The 12,169-nt window shown below is 38.9% G+C and overlaps 2 protein-coding genes across 2 annotated transcripts; one reads left to right on the top strand and one right to left on the bottom strand.

Moving 5' to 3' along the window:
- The first annotated feature begins 1,593 nt into the window (after positions 1-1,593).
- LOC110850343 (solute carrier family 35 member G1) lies at positions 1,594-4,475 on the top strand. The gene is made up of 5 exons (XM_022097777.1): positions 1,594-1,890; positions 2,262-2,510; positions 3,686-3,972; positions 4,220-4,297; positions 4,358-4,475. The coding sequence occupies exons 1-5, from the start codon at positions 1,594-1,596 to the stop codon at positions 4,473-4,475; spliced, it is 1,029 nt and encodes a 342-aa protein (XP_021953469.1).
- Positions 4,114-7,810, bottom strand: LOC110849748 (gastrula zinc finger protein XlCGF8.2DB). The gene is made up of 8 exons (XM_022097187.2): positions 7,647-7,810; positions 7,517-7,547; positions 6,808-7,103; positions 6,277-6,727; positions 5,984-6,161; positions 5,641-5,895; positions 5,067-5,234; positions 4,114-4,827 (listed from the first exon to the last, which is right to left on the bottom strand). The coding sequence occupies exons 4-8, from the start codon at positions 6,688-6,690 to the stop codon at positions 4,724-4,726; spliced, it is 1,119 nt and encodes a 372-aa protein (XP_021952879.1). The 5' UTR covers positions 6,691-6,727; positions 6,808-7,103; positions 7,517-7,547; positions 7,647-7,810; the 3' UTR covers positions 4,114-4,723.
- Positions 7,811-12,169: the final 4,359 nt, after the last annotated feature.

The raw sequence follows: 12,169 nt of genomic DNA, 5'->3' as shown, positions 1-12,169 counted from the left end.
TGACTTCCAACCGTGCACAACGTGTCTCCCTCTCGCTCTGCATCTGGATTCTCTTCCATCTGGGTCGCGGGTGTGCCAGGGCTAGCAAAGTGTGTCCTAAGGCCTCTTCGCCATGTGAGCCTCGTCCACTCACACCCCCCACCTGCGTGCCTGGTGACACCCCCTGCCACACCCGTCCCAGCAACGACAAGCTGAGCCATCAGGCGAAGATGGATCTCACCGGACTCTGTGCACGGGAGGATCTACGCCTTAGAGGAGCTCCCCCAGGTAAGACCTTTGTTTGATAAATTGGGGTGGTGAACATGTGGGGGTGGTCGGCGGAAGAGTGAGTGTGCGCAGTGCTGGTGGGGGCGGCTGGGCTAGGTCTACGGGGTTCCCATGACTTTGTCATGTGCTGCGATGGGAGGGGTTAGTTTGTGGGGTGTATCATGGCCCCTTTATGGGGTCACTTAGGCCGAACCCTGAAATGGGTCTTTGGTAAGTTTGTGGTCCATAAATGCTCCACTCCAGCCTAATACCCGTCGTGTCCCTGCCAGCGCGGCGCTTACTCATTTGGATGTCACCATTTTCCGATATGCAAATCGCTTATAATCTCTGTCATTCACTGGTCGAACCTGGGTTTACAGGTAGTCAGGGCCGAATGGTGAACTGGGCAACCTTTCCAGTTCAGGTAGAGGTTTTCCAGACTGGCCACCATAGTCTGGTTTTCCCTCTACTCCCCTGACTACTATCACAATTATTAAAATCAAAAATTTGACTAAAATATGTAACTAAATGTGATTGTGACTTGCAAGAGCTACTGGATATTTATGCAATAAAGATACATACATACATTTAGTTATATTTTACTCCTTTTAGGGTAATAATTTTTAAGCGTGTACCAGTCCAAATATGGGTACAGATTTTTTAATTATGTTTGTACATAAATAATTACAATGGTGACAACACAAATCATTCGTGAGTGATGTACGTAGATCTGGCAGTAGTTAAATAAATAATTAACCACCTTACATACACAATTAACTCATGACTGATGATATCATCCACTTTTCTCTTCTAGTAAACTCATTATGATTTTATTTAGCTCTTTTATTTCATAAAACAGTAGGCGAGCATCATTAATATTTCCAGGTTGATGCTATCATGCATAATTTTGTCACCCAGTGGGGCAGTCACGTCAAATTCGGTTGAAGTGGTACGCACAATTTCTTTGTCATGAAAATGAAAACCTGTCATTTTAAGCATGATTGAACTTCATATATACATATGTACATTTGCAAAAAAGCAGGATACCTTTTATCCAAGTAGTTTCCACAAATTCGCAAACGAAAATAATCATCGCTCGCAAGGATGATAAATTCATAAATATATATGTATAAGTATAAGTATAAGGCGTGACGTGAGTTGCCCTAATAACCAGACATTCCATCACGCTCTAATATTTCTAAAATTAAGTATTAATAAAAACCAGCAGTAATATGGCGATTTACTGCCTCATTAAACTCACGGAACTACAAATCTATCAGATTTTTTTCAGTTTCCTCCAACCCCCCGTGGTTCGATTATCGTTCGTCCGTGAAATATAAATCCGACATGATGATGCAACCATCCACGATCGCTGAGAAAAAGGAGGACGACCAGCAGCGCAAGGGATGGGCCGGCTTGGGCGTGGTGTACGTCCTCCTCTCCACGGGGGCATTCTCCTTGGCGTCTACTTTGCTGAAAAGAAGTGCCGCAAAGTGGCACCCCTTCACCGTCGGGGTGGTCACATTTCCAGTAGCCACGCTGTTCTTTGTACCGTTTCTTGTGCATGGGATCGCTTCGCCTACTTCATTAATGGTGGGACTCACACCGTGGAGGAAAAATAAAACGGCAATTTTCTTTGTGGCGGTAAGTTTAGTGCACATCTACATTTTCGATTTTTTTAATTTCCAAAAAGTTTCATGTTATTCGGAAATGTAATTTTCCGATATCATTGCGGATATCAGGAGAAATGAAAATCTGTAAAAAAAATAAATATGAATAAAATCACAATTTTTTTTCGCACCCACGAAACTGTTCGTTTAATGATTAGCTTTTATAGGTCATTAAATAATTCTCAATTTTTTAGTGCTAATTAGCATAATATCTAAAGCATCGCAATTATTTGCTCGTCAGAATGATGCAATTGGACTTCAATCACTATTCACCTTTAATACAGTATTTAGAATTGATCCAGTTTAATTTGTACATAATTTATTTGTCTGCAAATTTTTATTCAGATTCGCACCTTTGCCAGCAGCATAATTCCCTTTGTGGTCATCTGGTCACTTCAGTATATTTCTGTCGGAGATATGCGAACGATTTTGGCCGCTTCTGTCATTACGGTCCATTTCGCGGGGTGGTTGTGTCTGGGCGAAGGGTGTGGCGTTGTCCCTACGTTGGCCGCAATTATGGCCATGATCGGTATTGGTGTCATGACAAGACCGCCAATCCTGACCGGGAAGGATGATTTCGATCAGGAAACAGTGGTACGATTTAATGTCAAATCATAAATATTTATAGAGGCAATGCACGCAGTCATTTGTAAGTAGTAAAATTCATAAACTTTTTTGTAAACTAATTTTACAAACTTTAACAAAATGGAAAGACGCCCTTGATCTGAGTAACTTTATAAAAAAATTTTATCTAGTTTTCTTTACAAAATTTTGCAAATACTTATTTGTAAGTTTACAGCATTTACGTATTTTAAGTATTATGGTACCAAGACCAGCGTGAATTGCCCGGCATTTATAAAACCACCCCCACCCCCACCCAAATCCACCCCCACCCCCACCCAAATCCACCCCCACCCCCATCAAATCCACCCCCACCCCCACCCCACCCCCATCCACCCCCACCCCCATCCACCCCCACCCCCACCCTCAACGACCCCACCCCCATCCACCCCCACAATTTTTATGGGGCAACGTGAGATACCTTGGGGCAAAGTGAGATTCTATTTCATATTGGGGTATCGTTCGTAATTAGCGAGCGAACCTAGCACCTAGGTAGCTAGGGTAGCTAGAACCTAGGTAGCTAGGCTAGATAGAACCTAGGTAGCACTTCTAGCTAGCTAACCTAGGTAGCTCTGCTAGCTGGCAAGGCTACCTAGGTTAGCTAGCTAGAAGTGCTACCTAGGTTCTATCTAGCCTAGCTACCTAGGTTCTAGTTACCCTAGCTACCTAGGTTCTATCTAGCCTAGCTAGCTAGGTTTGCTAGCTCAGCCTTCCAGGCTTTCCGCGTACCTAGTTGATCTAACCTAACCTGCTCGCTCCGCTCGCTAATTACGAACGATACCCCAATATGAAATAGAATCTCACTTTGCCCCAAGGTATCTCACGTTGCCCCATAAAAATTGTGGGGGTGGATGGGGGTGGGGGTGGGGGTGGATTTGGGTGGGGGTGGTTTTATAAATGCCGGAATTGCCGGTTAGAAGAATTCCAAAAATGTGTCAAAAAATCGTAGCAATGCAGAAATCCAAAATAAAATTGACGTGATTATGCAGAATATAATGACGAAACAGTTAAGCTCTTTATTGACGTTGCTGATTAAAAAATGCGTACATTTGAGTAGTGCACATGGACAAGCAGAAGTTACAGTTTTTTTAACCATTCACATATGTATAATTGCTTAAAATTAATCCAGCATAATTGCCTAAATGTAGATTGGTGTTGCCATAGCGTCCTTCGCCATGATAATGATCACCGTGGTGATCGTGGTGGTGCGATGGCTGCAAATTGTTCACCATGCCATGCTCAACTTCACCTTGTATGTTTGGGCTTCCGTGGAAAGTATCGTGCTCGCCGTGGTCTTCAACACATTGGAGGAATTTACCACGAACCAAACGAGTTGGGAGGATATTGGCATCATGTCCACGATCGGGGTGGCGTGGGCCGTAGGGAATTTGTTCTTAGTTCTCGGACTACAAGTTGAGGAGGCTGGTATTGTTGGGTAACAGAATATTTGAATTAAACGAAATGATGATGCAATTTATGTATGCGTAATTTTGTAAAACTGCGTAAACTTCGGAGATTTGTGGCTAAAAAATTAGTAATCGAGTTGCCAAAATTTTACAAAAAGAAACACTAAAAATGCAAGTTCACTTTTTTATTAAAAATTTTGTAAAATATGTCATCAAAGTTCTTGGCTTCAAAATTTAGGCAATTAAAATACTTGAATAAACATAAATTTTTTGTAGATTAATTAAAACGTCCGAGGTAGTTTTTACCTTCGGGTGGCAATGGATTCTTATCGGACTTCCGCCGGATTGGATTAGGTAGCAATGTGTACCGTAATAATTTGTACAATAAATTGTAAAATTCGCTGTCTTTCATAGTTTGTTAGGTGCCCTGCTTGTCGTCAGCGGAGTTATTGCCGTTATTGCAAGAAAATTGGTACAGTCACTTCCGGAGACGAGTCCAAAGAGGAAAGCATTCAATTTTCTGCTCGCATAACGTTACTCGTCGATTGAAGCGAATTACTACGTATTACGTAGTAAGTAAACAAGTAGTTAAATTACTTGTTTATCACCGCGAAAGTGACAATAGGATGCAATAAATTTACATACATATTCCTTGTATATTCTTATTTTCTTTGTGAGAATAAACAAAACAATTTAACAATCAATGAAGAATTAATTTTTGAAATAATGAGCGTACTCGAGGACAACCTTCGCATATCTCGTAAATTGAGCATCGTTTCATTACGGCATCACTTTTTCCTTATGGATGCTCTTCATGTGACGTAGAAGACCGTCCTTTCGGCGAAATTCCCCTGCGCAAAAGTCGCATTTGAAAGGACGTTCACCTTTAAAAGTAAAAATATGAACAAATGATATATTTTAACTCGTATTATTCGTGGTATTCAAAATCGGAACATTTTGAACACCGGTTTTCCATTATTTCGACCTTGGTAAATTTTAGTAAACCGGTTTTTCATTGGAAAATACTAAAACGAACGAAGCTTAGGGAAATCGGAAAGCAGTTTTACAAAGTTGGAAACCGTTTTTTCAAAATCGAAAAAACCTGGCAAGGTTTTTTGCATACCCGTATGAGTAAGAGCGTGCCTCTGGAGATCCCTCTTGTCATGGAAAGCTGCCGTACATTGATCGCATGCAAAGGGCCGCACATCCGAATGCGTTCTCATGTGAGCGTCCAACGTATCCTTGTGTTGAAAGCTTTTTCCACAATGACTGCACACGTGGGGTCGCTCACCTGTATGTTTTTTAATAAACAAGAATGAAATTTCAAAAAATGGAGAAAATTTGAAAGAAACTGTGGGAATTTATTCCCGTCAGTCAGAAACTTTGCTTCATAAATTAACTTTGCGAAATCGGTGTCGGCTTATTTTGCATGAAACTAGGTACATAACCGGAGAAATGACAATTTTCTGGATGACAAGTTTGCGAAACATTGTTTACTGCGATAATAGATGTCTTTTTGTGTCGCATATTTTTTAGCAAAAAATACAGCAATCTAATTTCTTGTCGCATCGCAATTCTTCGCAAACATCCGAAAGTTGCGAAGATATTTACGAAGCGAAGCGTTTACTTATTTAGTTGACGTGCCACGTGACTACACAAAATTTAAAGAAAAATTAAAATTTTAAAGCAAAATTTACCTGTGTGAGTGATCAAATGTCTGCGTAAGCTCGCCCCATCACCATACGTTTTGTCGCAGTGTTTGCAGGAGAAGGGCCTTTCTCTAGTGTGGGTCACATCGTGGGCTTGCAGTCTTTGTCTTGTTGTAAATCCAGCTCCACATGTATCACAAACGTAACGTTTTTCTCCACCGTGAGAATTACACATGTGCTGCGTAAGTCTGCCCATTTGGTTGAAACTTTGGTCACACTCGGAGCAGGCGTACGGCTTTTCACCTAAAAAGTTTAAGAATTTGTTTAAAGCATTTATTTTACAATTTCAGGAACATTTTGCGATAATTCATACTTAGACTACAATAATTACCGGTATGGGTTCTCAGGTGATATTCATAGTGGGATTTGCTAATAAATCCTTTGTCGCACTGGTCACACTTGAACGGCTTTTCACTATCAGCATTCCCACAAAATTCGTGGTATTTAATGTGACCCTTGGTTTTGAATTTTTTCATGCACGCGTTGCATTGGAAGAGTGGTGGCTTTAACTAACAAAATTATATGTATTAATTAGCCAAAAAAGTTAGTTTTTAAGTCTGAATACTTTTACATATATATCAAAATCAGTTGAAAACCAAATATTGGAAACGTAAAAAAAATTACCGATAGAGTAGTAATTAATTCGTCCAATAGTCCGAAATTTCTTGTCACGCTTGATCGTTTTTGCGTCCCCTGACGAGGAGTGGATATCGTTGGTGGCTTTTTGTCGGATGGTGATTCGGGAGGGCTGACTTCATCGACGCCACTTTCGTCGTCATCGTCACCAGAAGAAGATTCTGTCTCGTCGTTACTAATCTTGTGGTCTTGTTGGTCACCATCTTGTTTTTGGTAATTTTCATCTTGCCGTGACGTCATCCCTGCGGGGGAGAAAGGTTTTAAAAAATGTCCCATGGTCGGAGGGGGATGCGATGCCATGATTCCCTCTGAAGGAATTTCGGGTGTAATCCATTCTTCAATTTCTTCTTGCTCCATCTTCACTTCTGGTGGAGTAAGCCATGTTGTTGCTCCGGAAGACATGTCCTCCCCACCGTTTATGCCGTTTATGCGACCAATTCTAAAGTAGTACAAAAATTAACATAATAGACATTAAGTTACTGTCATTAAAAGTAACAAGCGACAAATAACTAGACCCACCCGTCTTAACTTTCTTCTTCTCCCTTACACCCTCCACTCCGCGACTTAACGCCTTCTGTAGTTTGTCAAGTTGTCGAATAATATCAATGACGGAGGTGACGTCGCCATGACAACCGTCGCAGAGTGGGAGCGCCACGTCGAAACCGACCAGGTCGACGAGCTGGCGAAGAAAGGTGGGCGGCAAGGAAGCCTGTTTCGTCGGGGGGATGGACAATTGGGTAAGGCAGAGGGAACAACATTCGCCAAATGGCGACATGGAGGGGATCGTCGTCGTCGCCATGGATTCCCCTTTCAGTCTATGCATAAAAAATAATTAAATTCATAGAAGTATTATAACCAACGCTACATATATATGCATATTAAATTTGTAATTATGGACGAATTGGTTATCATAAACTTAAATTATAATAAAATGACACGTTATTTACTTTTTAATGAATCTGCAAATGGAACGAAATTTTGTATTTTTATCGCTCTCTGAGAATTAAGCATTACATAAATACGAAATACTGTAAAATTAAAATTATTGCAATTTCCAAACTGTAGGTTTCTTGTTTGCAACGTTTTCTGTTTTGATGTAAATAATTTCACTTTGAAGTTAAAGCCGTAAAAAATTCGCCCTTGCCTTGCAAGTTCAAAGTTGGTGATCATGAATAATGGAAATTTAAATTAAGGAACGCTACCATATTTTCCAAAACTTTTAGCTCACCTTAATTAAAGTTAGGTTTATCTGGATCCACCTGTAAATTGTGAGAGAAGGCACGATTTGTAATTTAGTATGCAGCACAAATAATAAAATAATACAATTAATATTTAAGTCATTTCTTGCATGCACATACCTTAGAGAAGATTGGATGTCGAAGGTTCATTGGAAATCGAATTATTTAACGCAATGTGTCAACAATTAACAATTACAATTTGTAAATAACAAGCAAGGTTTAATTTAAAATTGAAATTATTTTGTATTTACACTGTAAAAGGATGTCCTATGAAAATGAGCTATTCGCGGATATGAGTGAAAGTGAGATTTAGTCTCAATTTTCATGAATGAGACGACTTTTTATATAATTTTTGTAACTTAAGACGTGTCGTAAAATTTTGATAAAAATGAATTTTTTCACGATAAAATGCTGAAGTGAATTTTAATATGTGCCATATAAAATTTTCATATTAATTTCTTGTAATTTTATTCATAGGAGTATAAATTGTATTCGCAGAGTAAAATTTTTTACATATATATCATTCATAAAAGAATGTTTTAAAAAGATAGGCGACCAGCGCCGCACAAAAATGGGCCCTATCTGATATTTTAAAAAAACTTAAATAGATATAATATTGATAATAATATAGATATTTAATATAGATTAAAGTAAAAAATAAATAAAATAAAAATATGTCTTTACTGTACAGATATGTACATAAAGAACGTCCGGGAATGAATGGGAATGGTCTGAAAATGTGGTCATAAAATCACAATGAGTTATCGGAATTTTAAACTTTTTGCATATGTATAATACCAAATACGTACCTACATAATTTAATTAATAGCTAAGGCCGCCACACCCCCGTTGGCGACTAGTTCGATTTTCTTGCGAAGATTTTTCATTAAATTTTTTCCCGAAGTTTTTGCCACTTCCGAGGTGATTTTCTTCCATCGTCCTTTGAATTTTCGAAAGGTGTCAGGCACATCTTGAAGCCGGGAGTATACTGACTTAGAACGTGCCCAGAATTTTTCGATTGGGCGGAGTTGGGGTACATTAGGTGGGTTGATATCTTTTGGTACGAAATCAATATTTTTCTTTCTGAGGTACTCGGTCACTTTCTTTGCATAGTGACAAGTGGCGAGGTCAGGCCAAAACAAAACTTTATCATTTTTGTGAAACCTATTAATAAATGCTTCCAATCCAGCCTTGACGCAATTTTTCAGATAAATATCTTGATTGATATTCCCTTCGAGAACTACCGGGTCTGATACATGTCCGTGACTGGAGATGCATTGCCAAATGCAATATTTCTTTGGAAATTTGTCTTTTTTTCGTACTTTTTCTTCATAAGCCACTTCAGAGGGATCCGAGCTATGAAAAAAATGACGCCCTGGAAGATTTGAAGGGTCAACCGGAACATACGTTTCGTCATCCAGGATCACTACTTTTCCACGCATTTTCTTCAACAATTTTTGACAGCAATCCTTGATCCGACTTTCTTGTACGGGCTTGTAATTTGGTGCAGGTTTTTTGGTCCTTGCTTTGATTCCTAATTTATGGACCTTAATTTCCCCCAGGTAGCTTTTGGAAATTTTGACTTTCCTGGCAGCTACAGCTACTGACGTTGATGGCTTGGTTTTGAAAATTTTTTCAATTCTATTTTTCACTCGAGTGGTCGCTAGCTTCGCCGGACGACCAGCTGGCTTCTTGAATTGCACATTTTCGGAATCCTTGAACTTTTTTATGTAGGAATACACATTTGAACTTGGAATTCCTTCCTGCTTAAAAAAGTTCCAGGTCACCTTGGAGTCTCGGTTGGCTGTCGTGTTGTAGAACTCCATCACTCGTTTTGCTAACAGCTCCCTTTCAAACAAGCTTCTTCTACCCTTATCCATTTTTGAAATTTAAGAGTGATATACCAAATTGACCCTAATGAAGTGGGCTTTCAGAAATTTAAATTATTATAGTTCGCGGGTTTATTGATTTGTCAATATACTCGCTAGAGCGCGCATTCCCATTCATTCCCGGACGTTCTTTATATTTGTATATAGTATGTATATGTATGTCATACATACATGTACATACTAGATTTATTATGAATATTCAGGTTATATTAATGTGATCATCTTCACGAATGATGTATCACCGAAATATTGGAATGCGATGGTGTGAAGTGTAACACTCTAATTTTGTTGAAATTTTGAAATTATGCAGTTCCACAAAGTCAGCACAACCAATGTTTCTGTAAATGGTTAAAATTTTTCAAAATATTTGAGGTAAAAATTTATAAATTTTCAACTTTGCCCTCAAATATTTTTACAAATTCGAACCATCGCACAAATTGCGTCAAGAACATTTATTGTGTTGACTTTAACTCTCGGGACTCAAAATTTCACCAAAATCGGATCGTTTTACACTTCACACCATCGCATTGTTATTAATTTAGCTGGAGGTATTATTTTGTTGAGGTAGGCCCAACATCCACATGACGTCTTGTTCAGACGGGCTTTCCGGTTGTGGGGGCGGTGTCAATGGGACATAGGCAATCGGCTGATGCGCGATTGAAGTCCTAGAGTTGTCCTGAAGGGTAAACCCAGAGTACCCTGGTAGAAGAAAATTACAAAATATTTATTAGTGGATGCAATTTGAAATAATTATTTTGCAAAAATTGTGTAATTAAGGGATTATCTTTTATAATATGTATATGAATCGTTTTTTTTAATTTACCATGTGGGGTGATTTTTACCGCAGTGGTATAAAGTTTACCATTATTTACCATTTTTTTGCCGATTTTTACCATTTTATCAATTTTTCACATTTCATCATTTTTACCATTTTATCAATTTTTGACAATTTGACACTTTTTAACACCTCATAAAGTGTGGTAAAAAGTGCTAAAAAGTTGTAAAAAGTCCAAAAGTGATGCAAAAGTGTCATTTTCCCACCATTTACCAATTAAATACCGGTAGTACATGTATGTACATATATACCGCTGAATAAATGTACCACTATAAACACAATGACAATACATATGTACATATCTATATGTTCAGTACGTATATATTGTCATTGCTGCACGAATTTGATGGTTCATTAAGAAAACTAATCCCCCATTACACAATTAAAAATTCACATTTTTTCGAAAAATAACAGAAAATTAGCCTTACCAATGAATGCTGGGGGCCTGACTCCAGAACCGTGCCCATTTCCGGCCGGCACTTGTGATCCCGGGGGGACGCTGGCCTGGGCGGCTTGAACCGTGGGACCGGCTGCAGCTCGTTGCCTCCTCATGACCAAAGCCTGTATCGCGCTGATCGTCTTGGGTTGTGCAGGAGGGGCGGCGGAACGGCGGGGGTCAGGTGTTGCGGGTGGGCTGATGGGGACCATGTCCGGATCGTACTGTGGAGGGGGAGGTGCAGTGATTTGCACTCTTTGCGGTTCTGGAAGTGGTCGAAATGAGAAATTATGATATCATAGTTTTAACAACATTCCCAAACATTTGTAATTTATTTCTTGAAGAAAGTGCTTCCGGTATTAAAAAAGTTCAATCGCGTTGTAAGCAAAATTCGCAATTGTAAATTTGTAGCGATTTTTTTAAGTGAAAACGTCCTTTACGGATAATTGAATATTTTAACCAATCAATCTTGCGATCGGCGCAGTAAAAAGTTTGGTTCCAAAGGTAATTTAAGGAAATTTGCTAATTTTGTAATGCACTAGTAGTTTATACATAGTATTAAGTTTTCAAACGTACTTATCAATGGACACAAAACAAAAAGTAACCAATTAAACCGATCTTGCTGTGGCAGTTGGTTAATTTTGAAAATTGCAGACAAATCGGATAATCGAGGTAAGAAGGTCTTACTTATTTACATAAATTTAACGAAATGAAATGAAGTATTTGAAATTTTTATATTTTGTCAGGTCGCCCATGCCACGAATTCCATTATATGCAGGCTGCGAGAAAACTGAATTTTTTGTCATTTTCTGTCGATTTGGTTGCTAAATCTTAGAATTTGGCCAAAAATGATAAAATGAACGAAAAAACCCAAAAATATGATCGGGAATATGAGTATGTCCTAAAACCCGAAAATATGACCAATATGAGAAAATATGCTTTGACCTACGTGACCTACTAGTGACCATAAACATTCTCAGAAGGTTTGGCGACTGTAGGTCAATAAATGGAAAAAGTCATTTTTCATTCATATCCGACGTATGTAACATAACTGATACTGAAAAATGACTTACCTAATTTTGGTAGTTCGTCGACCCAGTCCAAGTTTTGATTGGGATCGAAATCCTCGTACAGCAGGTCGACCGGGATATCGGTCGTATCGAGGGTCGGCGTGATGTCTTCGACACTGTAAAACGACATCCTTTCTATTTTAAATAGATGTTTGGGTTTATTCGGGCACAAAATATCTCAACGTTACGCGAAATATTTTTAAGACGTTGTTTGTTGGTGACTTGGAGGAGTGTAAAACGCGAGTGGAGGGAGATTTCGTAAAATTGTGCTAAAATGGAAACCCTTAGTTGGGATGGAGTGAAGCATGGGAAAATTCCGGTGGAATGTGGAGGGTATATACAACTTTTCTAGGACTTCTATTTCTGTCCAGTCGATGGAAAAAATTCCGACCAGTTTCAGGTCAACTAATCCT

Source organism: Folsomia candida, unplaced genomic scaffold (genome assembly GCF_002217175.1).
Source record: "Folsomia candida strain VU population unplaced genomic scaffold, ASM221717v1 Fcan01_Sc005, whole genome shotgun sequence".
Taxonomy (NCBI): Eukaryota; Metazoa; Arthropoda; class Collembola; order Entomobryomorpha; family Isotomidae; genus Folsomia; species Folsomia candida.
This window is presented reverse-complemented; position numbering and strand designations above follow the sequence as displayed.